The sequence below is a fragment of the Camelus ferus genome, chromosome 9 (assembly GCF_009834535.1).
Source record: "Camelus ferus isolate YT-003-E chromosome 9, BCGSAC_Cfer_1.0, whole genome shotgun sequence".
Taxonomy (NCBI): domain Eukaryota; kingdom Metazoa; phylum Chordata; class Mammalia; order Artiodactyla; family Camelidae; genus Camelus; species Camelus ferus.
The window spans coordinates 28,882,548-28,901,190 of NC_045704.1; the positions used below are offsets into that span (position 1 = coordinate 28,882,548).

General features: G+C 36.3%; 1 protein-coding gene across 4 annotated transcripts in view; it reads left to right on the forward strand.

Moving 5' to 3' along the window:
- PHKB (phosphorylase kinase regulatory subunit beta) overlaps positions 1 to 18,643 on the forward strand; it is a 164,507-nt gene that overhangs the window by 137,846 nt on the left and 8,018 nt on the right. For all 4 annotated transcript variants that reach the window (XM_032486250.1, XM_032486251.1, XM_032486252.1 and 1 more), the window contains 2 exons: positions 1,585 to 1,787; positions 13,061 to 13,195. In XM_032486250.1, coding sequence (XP_032342141.1) covers positions 1,585 to 1,787; positions 13,061 to 13,195 — 338 coding nt within the window. The remainder of the gene's footprint in view (positions 1 to 1,584; positions 1,788 to 13,060; positions 13,196 to 18,643) is intronic.

Consider the following 18,643-nt stretch of genomic DNA (forward strand, 5'->3'; position numbering starts at 1 on the left):
ACAGAGTCCTTGGACTGAGCCACCTCTGAAAGAAAGTAAACAGATTAGGGGGAGCTGTCTTTCCTTGGCTTTTAGGCCTGTGTAGTATATATCTGAAAATATAGTTCGTTCTGCTTCATGTGAGCATACAAGAAGGTCGTTTGCACCTGACAGGTGGGGAAGGGGTAGGTTAGTGTTGGTCATGTCCATTCTAGGGAAGATCTAGAGTGGCTGACAGCCTGTGATGCTGAGAGTCTGCTCCTCACACCCTGAAGGCCTGGAGCCTGTCCTGAGGCTGCGGCTGGACCACTGCCTACTAGACCGGCACATCTCCCAGGGAAACAGTCACTTACGTGGAGCTGGGTACCTGCGAGGCTGGCAGCTCCACTTTAGGTGTATGAAGTCCATTCATTGACTGCATCTTACCCCTTCACAAGAAAGAAATGAGAATGGAGCATTCCAAGTTTGCTTTCACTCATTTATGAAATGCCACCCTAAGAACTGAAGTAAAACTGTTTCTACGAAGCACCTTCAGATCACCGCAAGCTCTCTGGAATAAAATAGGGGTTTAGTCATCATTGCTTGCAGAGGCAATGATGTGCCTTCGGTTTGTTTTCTTCTTTAAACACTGACATTTTAATACAAGTAATCACACTTGGACTAACTGGTTGGTACCACTTGTGTTACAATAAACCAGCATTTCTCCCTCCATCACAAAGTTGGGGCAAAAGACCCACCTTCTGCTCTCTCCCCTCATCTCAGAAAACAGAAGGGCCCTTTGATCTGCTCTTCTTTCTCCTGCCTCTTATAATTGTGCACTGTCCAACGAAGAGAGCGGGAGGGAGGTAATGAGGAGGAAGGAGGGGCCGCAGACTCTTCTGGGAGGCAAAATGCCGAGAACAGAGGAGAAAGGGAGAGCAGAGTAATCCTCTTGCCCAGCTTCTACAGCACTTTCGGCTTTGAATTTTCGTTGCCATTTCCCTCTGTGCTTTCTCATTTCCCAGGCTTGTGAGCAGCCTCGTGTGTTCCCCTCCACGGGCGAGATACGCATCAACAAGCATTTTAACACTCACTAGGTGCCTGGCACTATGCCGGGAAAAGTGGGGCTACGCTACAGCTCCAAGACCTTGCACTTGCCTTTGAAAAGGTTACAGTGTTGTTAAAGAGCAGAAAGTTCCGCATGAGGAACTGTAAAAGAAGTGAAGAATATACTCCCAGATGCTAAATTGTGTAGACCGTGCAGTAAAGTAAAACTATTCAGGGTATTCTGGTTTCTCTGGGGAGTTTCTCGTATTAAAGTCATTCAGAATAATTTTATCTTAATGGTTATTTATATTCCTTCCGTGCTTTTATCCAATCTCCTCCACTCCCCTAACTGGAACCCTCACCTGCCCTTATATTTTAGACCAGACTGAACCATCAAGAACTCCAGCGGGAGTCATGCTTTGAAAGCCATTTTAATAAACAGCAGGAACAGTTATTCTACCTAATTTTCTAGCTGGCATAGAGTAATTTCAGCCTGCCAGTCATCCTGAGCCTTGAATGTTTTTTCTTTGATCTGTTGGTAGCTAGGAAATTTTTACAATAAAATGTTGCCACCTGTAGGTAACTCTGGGTGCCTTTGGGCATGAAGAAGAGGTTATCTCTAATCCTTTGTCTCCAAGAGTGATTAAGAACATCATCTATTACAAGTGTAACACCAATGATGAGAGGGAGGCGGTCCTTCAGCAAGAGCTGGTCATCCACATTGGCTGGATCATCTCCAATAACCCTGAGTTATTCAGTGGCATGCTGAAAATACGAATTGGGTGAGTAAAGTACTTTGCATTTGCATAAAGAGAATTGTTTGTCCTCAGCCTCTCTGAGTGAAGTGCTGCCCCACATCTGGTGGATATTTAGGAAAGTGCATCTTCCCCTAAGTCGTAGAGGCAACGTCTGGTAGTGTGAAGAAATACCAGTGGCCTAAAAAAATCCTCCTCTTTATTTATACTCACACATTAGTTAGATGGAGTGAAGTAACTCTGTTCTCTGACAAAATCACACTCCAGGGATTTAAACAGTTGAATCACATTAAACAAGCAAACAAAACCCACTATGTACAATACTTATGAAAATTCCTATAAAGTGGATAAGCCTTCAGACAAGAATGATTTTTTTTTTTTTTTTTTTTTTTTTTTTAGTAAAATGAGGTGTCAGGAGGACATACTCAGATAAAAGTTTGGTCATTTTAAGAGTATTCTGCATCCATTTTTCTACTAAAATCTTATTTTTAATCATTAAAATCGTAAGTGTTCTGTTTGGAGAGGAAATTGAAAGTAAGGCTCTGGTAATCTTGAATCTTCTTTATCAAGAATTGTGTGAGGCAGTGTGGTAAGGCTCTGGCCTTCGGCTGGGGTGTGTGCAGGCCCTGACTGTCACCTACCATCTCAGTGACCTGGGACGGAGGGCTGAACCTCTCCCCTTGCTTTCATACCAGCCTCACTGTTTTACGTGAGATGGAACGACATAGTATGTTTAAAAAGCTTACCACAGCCAAATACAGTATAAATATCGCTTTTCACTTTTTAATCGTATTTTTGATTGTCCAAGTATCACGTGAATATGTTCTCTAACAGTAAAAGAATACTCCCATAGCACAAATACACGTGAATGTGTGTGAGTGTGGAGAAGTGGATAGCTTGCTAAGTGTATAATTAGTTCATCAGTATCTTTACTACTTCTGTTCTGCTGGATCCTCCACTGCTGACAAATCGTAAAATGTTCTCATGATTTCTCCTTGCATTTTTATCGGTTTTGCTTTATATACTTTGATGCTTTGTTTTTGTCCAACTACCTCATAGTTTTAACAATATACCTTCCTTTTTGTCATGTATTTTCTACTTGAGTTCTTCTAAAAAATTATTTTTAATTTCAAATAGCTACACAAGTACAGAGAATAGCATAATAAAGCCCATACTGTTGTCCAGCGTCAACATCATCATCAAATGGCCAATCTCCCTTCACTCTTACCCCTACCTACTGCCCACCCCACCCACATCCCCACGCCCAGATTTAAAGCAAACCCATCGTATCATTTAATCTGTGACTACTTCAGTGTGAGTCTCTAGGAGATAAGGACTTTTTAAAACCATAACCATGACACCATTATAGCGCATAAAATACAACAAGTGAATTCTTGTTGTCTGTTCCTGCCATGCCTGCTTTCTTTTCTTGTCATGATTAGCTCGGTACACTGTCTTCCATCCCTTTACCTACAGTGTTCTTTTTTCATATTGTAGAGATATGTCTTTTATATTTAACTTTTATACTGTGTTTCCTTTTTTTAATTGATATGCTGCATTTTTATTCACGTTCAGTTCCAAATATTTTCTAATTTTTTTTATTTTTACATTGATCTAAGGGTTATTTAGAAGTGTATTATTTAGTTTCCAAATATTTGAGAATCTTCCAGAGACTGTTGAAATTTAAGTTCTTTCTAAATTGATCTATAGATTCTATGCAATCCCAATGAAAATCCCAGCAGGCTTTTTTGGTAGAAATTGACAACTGATTTTAAAATTTTTATGGAAATGCAAAGCATTCAGAATAGACAAAGCAACTGGGGAAAAGGAGGAGAAAGCTGCAGAACTAAACAGACAGTTCTGATTTCAAGGCTTAACAAAGCTATAATAATTAAGGCAGTGTAGTACTGGCATCAAGATAGACATACGGGTCGATGGAATAGTGTATTTACTTTTAATCCAATCTGAGATTATCTTTTCATAGCAACATATATATGCATCTTTGTGCCATTTCATTTATATTTGGACTTATTCTTGCCATTTTATTTTGTTTCCTATTTACCAGGCTTTTGTGTTGTTACTTTTTTTCTTTCTTCTTTGTTGCTGGGTTGATTTCCCTTTCATTTCTTACTTTTAATTTTACATGTGAGTATGAAGCACTTTGTGAAAAATGATTACCCATTTTTTTCCTTCAGAAAATTACATAAAAATCTAGTTGCTTATTGGGAAGTATACGCATGCCCCTTGTTTCAACAGTTCTCGTTCTAGGAACGTCTATGAATTTAGACATACTTTAACACAAGGCTTCATTTCAGCGTTGTTTGAAATAGTGAAACATTGGGAATGACCCAGATATCCGTCAGCAGGAAATAGTTCACATAAGTTGTTTCGGCCGTGCATTAGTAAGATGCTGTGCAGCCATTACAAGTGACAAGATAAAGTCAACAGACTGACATTTATAAGTGTCCAAGGTAAACTAAGTGCAGGAAAAGTTTCAAATATATTGTTCCATCTTTTATTAAAAAAAAATAATACTATATATACATATGTATAATGTGTGTGTGGGAAATATAGATAAAATCGGTGTCAGTTATTTTCTCTGGGAGATTTCTACTTTGTAAGTTATATTTTTCGGTTTTATTTAAATTTTTTTAGTTGAGGTTACTATTCTTTGAACTGTTTGCCTGATTTCAGCTAGAGTATATTTCAGGTGGGCTTCCATCCTTTATCTCCTCTTTCTCTTGATTGAGACATGAACTCATTCTGTGTAGAACTGACCTTCATTTTTATCCCTTAAAATAGTTCCTTTCAAAGATTTAGAGTTATTCCAAATCAATTTTAAGCACTTTGAGTCATACCCTGGTTTATTCAGCCTCTGTTTGCTCTCAAATTGCCACCTCCAACTCTTGACTACATATGAGGGTACAGAAGTGGTCTTCCATGTGAGTTGTCTCCAAATGAAAAGAAACGTGATCCTTCATATCCATACAGGCATGATGAAAAGTACTCTGTCATCACAGACTCGGGCATTTCTCTGAGGCTGACTGAGAAGGGTGGGTTATAACTCTTCCAAAGCGCATTCTTTGTAATAAATGTTCTACTCGGGAGAGCCTCTTTAAGTGATAGTCAGCCTTGCTGTGATTTAAACAAAGCCTTAGAGTAAAAGCTGACTGTTCCCCAGGATTTTACAATGTGGTGTTTTTTAGCCTCTAGTAGGTTTTTCCTTTACTGCATATTCAGCATTTTAGGCTAATATGTTCTCTCAAAAATCCAGTGTAATTTTCTTTCTTGAATCCGAATCTGACCTGAAGCTTCTTTCTCTGCATGGGAATGAAGTATGTTTAGTTTATTCTAAAAATCGTTTTCTCCCTGTTTTTGTGTCTGCTAGTCTATATGTTCAGTGCCTTCTGTGAGAAATAAGGCACTCTTTTTTATCTTAAACTGTCACACCAAATAAAAAAGCCAGGATAGAACATGTGACTTAGTGTTTTAATGATAGCAAAAACCTCCTAATGAAGAAATTTGCCAGGAAAGTTTAATTGTTCACTGTCCTGAAAGTCATCCTGGAACTCACAGTGGCATTAGATTCCAACTGTAGGCATGAACAGTGTCCCTGCCCAACTTACTGTGTATATTTCCCCCATATGCTGGACTCACATGTCAGCTCTAAACACTGGGGCATTGTCACTTGGAGAGAAGTCTAATTTTTTTTTAAATAAGGAATAATTAATTTAAGAAAGTTACTTCTGCTAAGGATAGAAACTAGATTTTGTCTTCCTATCTGTATCATGGTCTAGCTCACAGGAGATGTTCAATAAAATTTGACAGATTGTTTAACATAGGTTATAAGTAGGTTCAAGTCGTTTGCCTTGAGCTCATGATGGGAAAGTTAAGGAAAAACACAAGCTAGCATGTCTCTCTTCTCATTAGAGAAAGAAAGAAAGGGCTCTTAATTTTGGTAAATGCATTTGGTTTGTACATTTCCCTTCAGGAAATGACAAAGTTAGACAGGGCCTCGTTTATATGAAAATCTAGTCATATATAGAGAGGATAGAAGGATGTGGCACTTTCTCCATTTATTCATTAATGTTGTACCATTAATCGTATCAAAGTACGGTACAAATTGCCTTATAATGTAGCATTCCCAGTGAGGATCTAAGGGAATGCATGTGTGAGCAACATGTTACTGCACTCAGAATTTCCCTCCGCCCCTCCTCCATACCACAGATATAATTTATTGAACACCTTTTATATGCTAGGCAATATGCTAAAAATACTTCATATGTATTATCTGATTTAATCCATACAGCAGCCTTGAGGTAGACACTGGGACCCCCATTTTAAACAACCTGAGATTCAGAGAGCTTAGGTGACTTCTCTTAGTCAGATCAGTACGTGAAAGAACTGGGGTTTATTCCCAGGACAGCCTGACTCCAGAGTTCTTGTTCTTCAGCCTTAAGTCCTTTGTGCATGTTTTCACGTAGGTGTACTGTTGCTCTTTTCTCAAGGAAACAGGCCCTACTGTTTATGTCTAAAACCTTTGACCTTTATGGTCCCTCCTATATGATTTCAACCTATGACCCACTTTTGTACTCAAGTATTCATGTAGTAGCTGTGATGTGCATTGGCTCCTGATGTGTTTTGTCTTCAGTTTGTCATTTCTCCAGTGTAGGATCAGTACTGTTAGCTTGTACAGTGCAAGACACACCAAGGATGCTGAATAGTTACAAGTTAACAAACATAAGAAATAAGATTGCCCCCTTTATTTATCATGAAACCAAGAAAATGGGGATGACTTAGAACTTATTCTAAGTTAGCCCCTGTACAGTGCAAGAGATACATTAAGATGCTGTGAAAATTCAGCCAAGTAACTTGCCCATGGTCACAAGACCAAGAACCAGGACTTGAACCTGGGGTGAATGATTCTGGAGTTCATGCTTCCCCACCCTCCTTCCAGCTCTCTTATCTAGAAAATAGGTAGACTGTCACTGCTTCTGCTTCTTCATTGGATTGTGGAGATTCTGGGTAAGGAAAGGGAATATCTTTTGCAAAGGACAAAACTGAAATGGTTAATTGCTATGACATTTGGTAATTTGAGAGTCTCTATCCTGTGACTTTTGGAGGACAAGTACCTCTGGGGATTTCTTCACAGCACAAATCCCAAAGAAGAGGATTCCACCCTGCACTCCACTCATCCCTACCCCCACCCCCAGCAACACATACACACATACTCACCCTTGTCTTTCAGTACTAGGTTTGCAAAGACCCTCTGTTCCTGCAAGACACATTCACCCTGGATGTATCCCTTTCTACCATAGTTGATTCTCCTTCAAGGCCCAATGGAATGATCCCTGAGCATTTCATATAGAAACATGAACTCAAAATCCCTTTTGGATCCTCTGCTGCCATCTGACATGGTCGCATCACCTGGTGGGACCTCACAAGGCACATAGCAGATACTCAAAAATCCGTGTGCCCACAGTGCTGTTACACCACATTAACAGAAAGGGTTTGGAACCCTGTCTCTACTCTAGGAATATCCGACAACCTCAGAGAATTGCAGTTATCCTGTCTGTGGTGCTTGTGATAGTGTCCCTCTGAAAAGAAAAAAGATATTTTTGTGTCTTTTTAATGTATTTTAATTATACTTTATCGTTAATAAATTTTACTTCAGACCTCAGCTCCTTAAGTGAATGGATTCCTTGAACATTAATTTACTGCCAGCAGCAAACACATGCTGTATTAGTATGTTTCTTTACAAAATTTACCTTGAATTAGCCCCTGGAAGGTTTTAGTTTACTTAAAGTTGATGAGCAAATTACTCATTTATAGAGTCCTTGAATGTCACATTTCTTACAAACTGTTGAATTTACTGCTTCTAAGTCACCCATTTGTGTTTGTAGCATGATTTTAAAAGAAAGAAGGGAGGGCATTTATAGAAAACACTTTTTTTTTCAGTTCCTTATGTTAATTAAAGCATTTCAGACTCATTTATATCTGACTTTTTACTATTGTGTCTTTCTTTTAAATGTTGATGATGATTGAAGAGACTGATGGTTCAGTCAGCTCTTAGCACCATATTCTTCCTGAAATGCCAGCATTCTTTAGGCTGAATGGACATAAAATACAGGAACATTTATCTTAGTTGTGGTGTAGCTTACCCATAATTCTCCTGTACTATGTATGTTTTATGTCTCTGTTTTAACCTAAGTTTTTTCAATTTTTAAAATTTATTTCTCTACATCACCCACTGCCTCAATTGCTTTAAACCAATGCCACCATGCTTCTTTTCTCTTTTTTCCAAGGTTAATCCTGCCAATGCAATTTCTTCAACCTCACTGCTGTCAGGCACTCCAGTGAACAGAATTAACCTGCTCACAGGAATGGTATCCCAGTCTGATAATGATTTGATTTGCTGTCTCATTATTGATTTGTGCTCCAGCTTTCATGTTGAAATAGATCAAGTTCCTGACAGGCCCATTACTGTGAAGACCTCCAATCAACTGCTTTCTGCTCTGGGTCTGTCATTCAGGCTTTAGTGAGAGATAACCCTTGAGGATATATGTTATCAAGCCTTTTTCATTCCTGCTTTTCATACCACCAGGACATCCTCTGTAAGCAGTTATGATCCATGCATGTCTTGTCTTCTAACACCCACAGCTGCATCTGTGGATCACACATCCAGTGGTTAGGGACAGCCATTGGTGTCATAGTTACCAGAAAGTAACACTGCGTGGGCAGTAAAGGAAAGAGGAGACAATTACAGTTCTGAGGTCATTAGCATGGTTTGATACTCATTCAAAGGGTTTTGCTTTTGACATATGGTATGAGGTAAGGAAGTGAGATGAGGAGTTCTCCTGCTTCTATTCTATTATGATTAGATCGGAGATAAGAGTTGTGAGTGACCAACATTCACCAAACAGGAAGCTCACTTTGCCTCATCAAATTGTCACTCTCTCCATGTTAACATGAAACAAACAAAACAGTCCCTTCTTGCAACTTCCATTCTCCCATTATATAACTTGGTAAAATGCTTACACAGACAGTTCTCTGTTCATTTGTTTAACAGTAAACTTGGGAAATACGTCTTAGTATCTTGAAATAACTTCAAAATGATTACTTTAAAAATGGTTTCTTGCTATGAATCACTGCTATGCTTTATGGCATTTTTTTTAGAAAAATGTCAGCCATTCTGATTTACCAATGATGTCATATTTCCATGTACTTTATTTTATATACACTCCTTGATTGGGGCAGGTTGGAAAGAAAAATGCCAATACATACACAATATGCTGACTAACCTCACATCAAGAGAGTCTTTAGAAGGATAAGCTTATTTATTCTCAGAACTGTAGGGGAATACTAGTCTGCCTCTTCACACTTCCAGCAGTGCGGAGGAGTTCACTGTCCTCAAGTCAAACCATGATACGTTTGAAGGTTGATCTGGTCAGTCGTGTGTATCTGGCACTTTCTCATTTGCTTATTAGCAAGTAGAGCATGTCCCTGGTTGAGACAGACTGAATTTATAAGAACCTGGTCCAAGGATAACCTTCGTTCTTTTGACCTTCCACAGTTGCTTGCTTTCCCCACTTTGCATTAAGGGCTTTTACATTGGGATTGTCAGATCAGGTGTGGTGACTCTGTCATTAGGAATCAGGGAAAGAAGGCAGATTTTCTCATGCAAAGGAATCAATGCCCTTTTGTATCAGTAGTTCTAAAAATGGATAAAATGTCTTTGATTTTCTTAGCTGTGTTACTCACTTGGTTATTTACTTTCTCTAAGCCTCTGATTGCTGTGTAGTAGTTCACATCTGAGGCTATTTTGCTGTTTGTATTGTCGTCTTTGAAGAGTTCCAAGCTAAAAATATTAGTTTGGCCAGTATTTTTGAATAAATAATGTATTTTAACAATCTGGCAAATAAGTTATACGTGCTCCAATGAATGAAAAACAGTCACCTTTCTTTGGTGGTGTTGAGTACAATGCTTTCTATAATTTGCTCACAGAACTGCTGAGATTTTGTAAACAGAAGCCTGAGGGGAAATTTTTAGATCAACTATCTTTGCTTATGGTATTGAAGATTTTAAGAGGGAGGGTATAGCTCAGTTGGTAGAATGCTTGTTTAGCATGCAAGAGGTCCTGGGTTCAATACCCAGTACCTCCATTAAAAATAATAAACAAACAAAGAAAAAAACCTAATTATCCCCCCCAAAATGACAAAAAATTAAAAAAAATAAAATGAAGATTTTAAAAGGTAAATGTAATAGATAATGTTTAGTTTTAATAACTCAAGTTTTTGGAGGACCTTAAAAAAAAGTGTTTTAAGAAACTTAAAGTTACTTAGTTTAGAAGAGGATACCTCCTGAGTTAAATGGATGTGGCACTTAGACTTGAATTAAAATTGTATTACCTTCCTAGAAAAGTCAAATAAAAGGAGTTTGCTAACATAATTTGAATATTACAATTGAACATAACAACTGAACTCTATAATTTCAGAAACCTTTTAACATAACACTGTCTTATTTATTCCTTAAAATAATTTCATAAAATGAGCTGAACAAGTAATAGTAATATTCCCATTTGAAAAATAACTTGCAAATGGGGTTCAGTTGGTAAGTGACAGAATTGGTATTCATGTCTGTCTTTATTGTTTTTGCTTTTCATTATGAAAAAATTTAAATGTGTAGTAAGAGAATAATTTGGTAAATTTCCGTGTAGCCATTATTTAAATGGATATAAGCAATTGTTAGTAATTTACATTTACCATATTTGCTTCATCTTTTTTTTTGTTGTAGATTATAAAATAAATCCCAGACATTTTGATTTTTACCCCTCAATATTTTAGTAAATATATATGTAAAGTAAGAAAAAAGGACACTTTCTTAATAACCACAGTACCATTATCACACTCACCAAAATTAGCAATAATTTTAATATTACCTGATACTCAATTTTTATTTATATTTCTCTGGTTGTCTCCAAAATGACTTTTAAAAAAAAATACTAGGATCCTAAACAAGGCCCACACATGGCATTCGTTGTTACATTTCTTAAGTCACTTTTAATCTAGAACAGTACACCCTACCCCCATTTTTCTTTTCATGCCATTAACTTGTTTGTGGGGAACTAAAGGCTGGTCTTTAGATTTTTACATAGATGTTTCTTCTGTTATAAGCTGCCTCAAATGTAGATTGTAAATGCCTAATAAAGAAATAAAATAATAAATAGAAGACAACTTCTCTAATCTGTAGAATTAAAAATAGAGTTTTTTTAAATTAAGGAGAATCCATGGAGCAGTTTATTGTAACTGAAATGTTGCTGTAACAACTAATTTCATAAGCAACTTTAAAACATCTGAAGTAACTATATCCTTATGACTTTAATGCTTGTATAATAATTTGACTAAATGCAGTTCGTAATAATGAAGATGAACAGGTAAAGAAATTCTAGTCTTTGGCAATAGTATAGGTTTAGCCCAGCTTTTCTTTTCAGCTGGTTTGAGAAGTGCAAATTGTAAATCCTACTTCTGTCACATGTTCTTTTGTTGCACATATCAGGAAATGCACATTTATTTTATTGTTTGTAAATACCTTGTCATCTTTACTGTTCTTACCAAAGAGCAACTGTTAAATATGTATCATGTACTATCAGTGGTAATAGTAATGATCTATATTTTTTAAATTATTCTGTCTCATCCTGTGTCTCTCTCATGCCTCTATAATCTGTCTCAGTGTCATGCAACACATAATCTGCTTTTTGACTGGCAAACTAGTTAAATTCCGAACTTCCATAAATGGCGACAACAAAGAAGAGGGAAGAGGGTAGGAAAAAGAGCTGAGAGTTGCCTTAGCAGAGGACAGTGAGCCTGGAGCAGTCACAGAGCAGGGACACATTGCCTTGTGGCCTCTGCCTGGCCCAGCAGGCAGGGTGATGTGCTTGGTTAGTATCACTTCTGGCTCAACTGGGAGGGCATTTTTCTTACCATCTTCTCCATTGAGAGACATGAAAATCATCCCTTGAGGATGCATCACTGTTGTGTTGCAAACCATCATTGGCAGAAAGAAGGACTATAATCTTTATTCCCACCTAACTTTTTCATCTCTGTACCTATAATAACCTTGTGGGCAGTCTTTTGAAGAAGTGAATCAAGAGAAAGATATTGATATATCTGAATGCAGGAACTTCTCTACTTTAAATCTTGGTTGCTGTAACTAGATATTTCTACCTGTGGCCTGGCTCCACAGAGCACGAGTGAATGAAGACACATTCTTTCCAGATGCTGAGCTTCTCCGTCTCTGTCTGTTATTCAGTGTTCACAAAGGGTGTGAGGATGTAGCACAGGAATCTGCTTTTATTTGTGTAAAACTAATTCCCTCACTTTTCCTCACGGTATGCAGAGTTCTGGTTTCCTAAGGCACGATATTCTTTCCAGAGTTTTCTTTGGTTTGCGTAACTAGTTTACCTAAGTTCTTTCCTCAGAAAACAGTAAATGAAATGAGATGAAACTGTAAAAATACTTATTAAAAGCTCCTCACATTAAAGAATAAAATACTTACACATAAAATAATGAAGTATTTTAGACATTTCTAAGCATATAACTATACCAGGCATGCAAATAGTGCTTTTCTAAAGAATTATATTGAAGCTCTTTCTGTAATGAAAACATTTTCTATGATCAGCATTTAAATATCTGGTAAAGAATAGATTCTTCTGAAATCTTTTGATTAAAGTATGTTCCCATCTATGCTACTATAATTAAATTATAACTGTGTTCCTATATTTCAAAGGCACACACTTCTCCTCTGTCCCTTCCAGTTACAAGGGAATGACTGCAAAATAAAGGAAGTAGGTTAAAAAAAAAAAAAAATTATCTTTCCTGGGAAAGGAACAGTTATATAATAGCATATCTCAGCCCATTTTTAAAATGAATTATTTTTATTCTATTTGTTTTTTGCATGTGTCGAGTATTAAGAAAATAATAGTAGTGCGGCAGCTTTTTGTGTACTGTATACCACTGTACCAAATTAGTAGACTCTCATTTGGTAAGAACCTGAGTCCCTGCCTGTTTTCATGTTTTATTACCTAACTACATACGCAAGAGCAGGCCTCATTTTTTAAGAGTCTGATGATGTCACGTAATCTTGATGGAGGTAATTATATCAGCAGTTCAGGAAATTTAAATGGCCTTTTCATCATTCCTTGTTGGATGGGTCAGTGCTGTTAAGCGCATTGTCGTGAGAAGCACAAGATGATTTTATTTCAGGAGCTATTGATTCATGCTTCTTCCCCTGTTTTGTTTCAGGTGGATCATCCATGCTATGGAGTATGAACTACAGATCCGTGGTGGAAACAAGCCAGCCAGGGACTTATATCAGCTCTCACCTAGTGAAGTGAAACAGCTTCTGTTGGATATTCTCCAGCCTCAGCAGAGTGGAAGGTAATGAGGGTCCTTTGTTACCTACAGGACACTCTGGATTTATAACAACATTATATGTATTTCTTAACAATGTCTTATTAATTATATATACATTATATATTATATAAATAAAAGTATTTATAATATGTATGTGTAATTAGTAAGACATTGTTAAGAAATAAAATACAGCATTGTATCAGAGACCACTAGACCACTATACTAGATGGGCAGTATACACAGAGACACTGATTAAAATGTTTGTCTTCAGTTGTGATTTTGTGTTATCCTGAATTTTCTACTTTTTTCGGGTATAGTTTGTAAATATTACTTCATTTTTATTATTCTGTGCAGAATGTAACACTTCGTACCACTTTGGTCAATATCCTTTCTGATCCTTTGTAGTGCTCACCATCTCCTCCCAACATTTTGGTGTGGAAGTTTGGCTTTGGTAATGTTATATAAACAATTTTGTCTGTAACTCTGTCACTCTAATTAGACTGTAAACTTCTTCAGGGCCAGACCCTGTCTTAGACTTAACTTATCTAAACTTAGAATAAGAGCAAAATAAATATGGATTGTATTGAATTGAAGAGTTATTTTTATTACAGAAAGAACTTTAACATAATTATTTAGACAAGCATTTAATGAACAGTCTTTGTGTGCTTGGTACTTTCCAGGGTGTTATAGTGATATGCTTAAAATGCCTCGAAAAGAAGTCTTCTACAAAAGTAGATTTGAACAAATGGAAAGGCATCCTTGTTCTTAGATAGGAACACTCAACATTTTAAAGATGTCTGTTACAAATTTAATGCATTTCCAGTAAAGTTCCAACAAGCTGTTGGAGTTAAACAAGTTAATATTAAGCTTCATATTGATATAAAAAAAAGTGAGAATTATCAGAAAAACATAAAATAAAGACTTGTCCTAAGAGATAATAAAAATATTTAAAAGCCTCTATAATTAAAATAATATGATACTAGTACATGAGCAGATAAATAGAACAGTTGAACAGACTGGAAAGTCCAGAAATAGATCCCAGGCACATATGGAAATTTAGTGTATGATAACAGTGACATCTCAAATCACCAGGTCAAGGATGGACTTTTTAAATAAATAGTGATGGGACAACTAGATAGTCATTTGGAAAAGATAAAATAAAATCCATACTTTATACTGTATACAATAATAAACTCCGAAGAAACTAATGATCTAAATGTAAAAAAATGACACTACTAGTGCTAAAAGAAGACATGGATAAATTCTCCTGTAACCTTAATATGGGAAAGGCTTTCTAACTGACACCCAAACCCCGGGGCAATAGGAGATTAATAAGACTATATATAAATTAAAAACGACATTTTGCATGGTAAAAAAAAAATGGACAATGCCAAAGACAATGGAGAAACTGGAACAAAACATATGTTACAAAGAGCTAATATCCAGGAATCTTAAAAATTGAGGGACAAAGAACCAAAAACCTAAGGAAATACATAATTGATCAATTCATTTAAAATATTTTTAAAATAGATCTTAAATATTCAGAAAGATGTTAAAACTAACTCGTAACTGGAGAAGTGTAAATTAAAACATTGAGATAGCATTTCTCATCTATCAGACTGGCAAAAGTTAAACAGTGTAACGAACATTTGCTGACGCCATGGGGAAACACACTCTCACATATAGCTGGTGAGTACACCCTTCTGTATGGGAATTTGGCAGCATCTAAAAAAAGTCTACTTGTGCACTTACTCTTTGACCCAGCAGTCTTACTTTTAGCAGTTTACCCTGGCGATAAGCCTCCAACAATATGAAAATATATATGCACAAGTTTATTCATTGTATCATTGTTTATAATTGCAAATTTTCTAATGCTCATGACCTAAGCCTGGGGGATTATTTGAAAAACTACATATCCACACAATGGAATACTATGTGAAAAAAGAATGAGCATGGTCTCTATAAACTGATATGGGGTAATTTCTAGGCTATCTTGTTAAATAAAAACAGCAAAAGTACAATAGAATATAGTATGCTACTCTTCATTTGTGCAAATGAAATATAGGAAAGATAAACCAGAAACTGATGAGATCAGCTACCTTCAGAGAGGGTGGGAACTGGATGGAAGGAATGGAGAAGCAGGTACAGTGCAGTAGGGTTACAGGGCAGAGCAATATATACATTTTTATATACCTCTGGGTCTTAAACTGTGCTAATGTTTTATATTCCCCACACATAAATAATTAATTAAAATTAATCCAGGTGGAAGGTACCCAAAATAGGTTACAACCAGTGACAAATGAACCTCACTGTATTACAAACGGGTAATATTACCACATTGAAGGAGGAGGGGAAGACAAGAATTAACCAACATACCTTCAGAAAACATTGACTGGACACTGTAAAGCTTAACGAAAAAAAGCACTGCACATGAATACTGCACTCTATAATAAATTTTTCTCTCATAGAGGTAGGAATTAGCAATTCTGAAATTTTTAGATATATATATATAAATTATATGTAAATACATTAAATTATATATAAATAAACTATATATAAATTATATATATATAGTGTGTGTATATGCACACACTAAGATTGAATAAATAAGTAAATAATATTGTGGCTAATGAAAGCCAGGGTTTTCACTGTTGGAGAATGTAGTTACAAATAAGGAAAAGGGGTGGCTAGAAAATACCCTGTGATATTGGATTGGAATTGGAAGTATCACTATGAGAATTCATGTTTTTTACATAAATGGATAGATACAGAAAAATGTGATTGTGTATACCTGTATGTGAGCATACAGCCATATCTTTCCTAACTCTGTCCACCGAGAGGACCTAGAAGTAATGAAACACCAACAACAATGAACAAACCTAGTGCCCACATATCAATTTCTCAATACCATTTTTCTAATTTTTCCAAGATTTTTTTTTTTTTTTTTTGGAGAAATGGTTGATTCCAGGGCTGGGGCAGAAAAAATACAAATGAGCCTGGAGCTTCTTGTGGTACCAGAAAGTGCTCCAAAAAAATTACAGAGATGTGTTAGAGGGATACTGGAGACAATGTGAAGGAGGCTCAATGGCCAAAGCTGGAGCAATTTGAACAACAAAATAAATAATGATAATATTGGATTATATCCCATAGAATAAATATCCATGAGTCAGTACTGATATAAGTAGATAAATGGGAGAGAAGGGACTCTTACTACAATAGAATTCCAATTAATAAGTGTAGATAGAAATGCTCAATATTACTAATTATCAGAGAAAGGCAAATCAAAGCTATAATGAGGTATCACCTCACACCAGCCAGAATGGCCATCATTCAAAAGTCCACAAATGACAAACGCTGGAGAGGCTGTGAAGAAAGGGGAACCCTCCTACACTGCTGGTGGGAATGCAGCTTGATGCAGCCACTGTGGAAAACAGTATGGACATTCCTCAAAAGACTAGGAATAGACTTACCATATGACCAAGTAATCTGACTCCTGGACATATATCCAGAAGAAACCCTACTTCAAAAAGACACCCACACACCAATGTCATAGCAGCACTATTTACAATAGTGAAGACATGGAAACAGCCTAAATGTCCATCAACAGATGACTGGATAAAGAAGTACTGGTATATTTACACAATGGAATACTATTCAGCCATAAAAATGACAACATAACGCCATTTGCAGCAACATAGATGTCCCTGGAAAATGTCATTCTAAGTGAAGTAAGCCAGAAAGAGAAAGAAAAATACCATATGAGACCGCTCATATGTGGAATCTAAAAAAAAAAACAAAAAAAGAACACACACACACATAAATATAAAACAGAAATAGACTCATACACATAGAATACAAACTTGTGGTTACCAGGGGCGGGGAGGAGTGGGAAGGGACAGACTGGGAATTCGAAATTTGTAGATACTGACAGGCATATGTAGAATAGATAAACAAGATTATACTGGATAACACAGGGAAATATATACAAGATCTGTGGTAGCTCACTGTGAAAAAGTATTTGACAATGAATATATGCATGTTTATGTATAACTGAAAAATTGTGCTCTACACTGGAAATTGACATAACATTGTAAACTGACTATAACTCAATAAAATTAAATTAAATTAAAAGTATAGATGGAATGATGGAAATAGAAACAATAATAATTGTTGTAGGCAGGACCCATCAGTGGATGCTGTATTTAGTGGGTGGAAGTATGATGAGAAATAGAAAATTTGCATAATTTTGAAGTGTTTCCATTCAAGATACTTTTTAACTGTAAAAGGCAAAATAGTAACTTTACAGTGAACAAGAAACCCAGTAGACTCCACCTTAACCAGATGATCAAGGTTAACATCACCAGTAATAAGACCCATCAACATCACATACACCCTGATACGATACTGTACTGTAGAGGATACAACCATTTCTGGGCATTCTTGTGAAAAATTCATGATCTAAGTCTAATCATGAGAAAACGTCAGACAAACCTAAATTGAGGTATGTTCTACAAAATAACTGACATTTCTAAAATGTCAAAGTCGTGAAATATAAAGGAAGATTGAGGAACTGTCACAGATTAGAGGAGCCTAAGGAGACTTGGAAATTAAATCCAGTGTGGGGTCCTGGATTGGATCTGCAATGAAACAAGAAAATTTGTGGTGAAATTGGCAAAATTTGAATAAGGCCCATAGAGTAATAGTATTGTATCAATGTTTATTTCCTGGTTTCGATAGTTATACTATTGGTTATGCAAGATGACAGAAGTAGAGGAAGCTGAGTAAAAAGGAACTTTGTTAATTTGTTTTTACTTTTCTGTAAGTCTAAAATTTTTCAAAATAAAAAGCCAAAAAAGTAAAAACAAAGGAGAGTTCTAAAATAATTCTCTCCTCCACTGTGAGTATTCACAGATTTCTACTTTTTATGTTCTAAGCAAACATCTCCTTTTTATAGTATTAACCTTGACCTCATAGAACTCTGAAAATACATTTTTTTTTAATTGTCGCCAAAGGGAATAGGAAAAGACATCAAATGCAGAGTATAGGGTTTTCAGTTTGCACACCGATTATCCAAAGTAAAACATCACCAAGGAATACCTACTCCTTTGGGCTTTTTCTCTTTAGCATAGCACTGAACCCAGCCACACAAGTCTGGGTCTGGGGAAACAAACTGTACATCCGAAAAAGACGCCTCTCTCACTTACATAGTGATGTAACTTTATTGGTCATCTTTTACCACAAGAAAAATGTCTTTTTTGTTTGTTTGTTTGTTTACTGCATCCTGCATAGCTGTTTTCACACCTAGAAATATTGTTGGTCATGACATGCCTGCCTTGTGGTTGATGACATATTTCACTCTGCTGTCTGTTTTAATACCAGTGTAAAAAAATTTGTATTTGTTCCTGTCTTCAGCTTTTGGAAGAACATACTCCTATGTCATTTGTGTATACTTTTCAAATTATGCAAATTTTG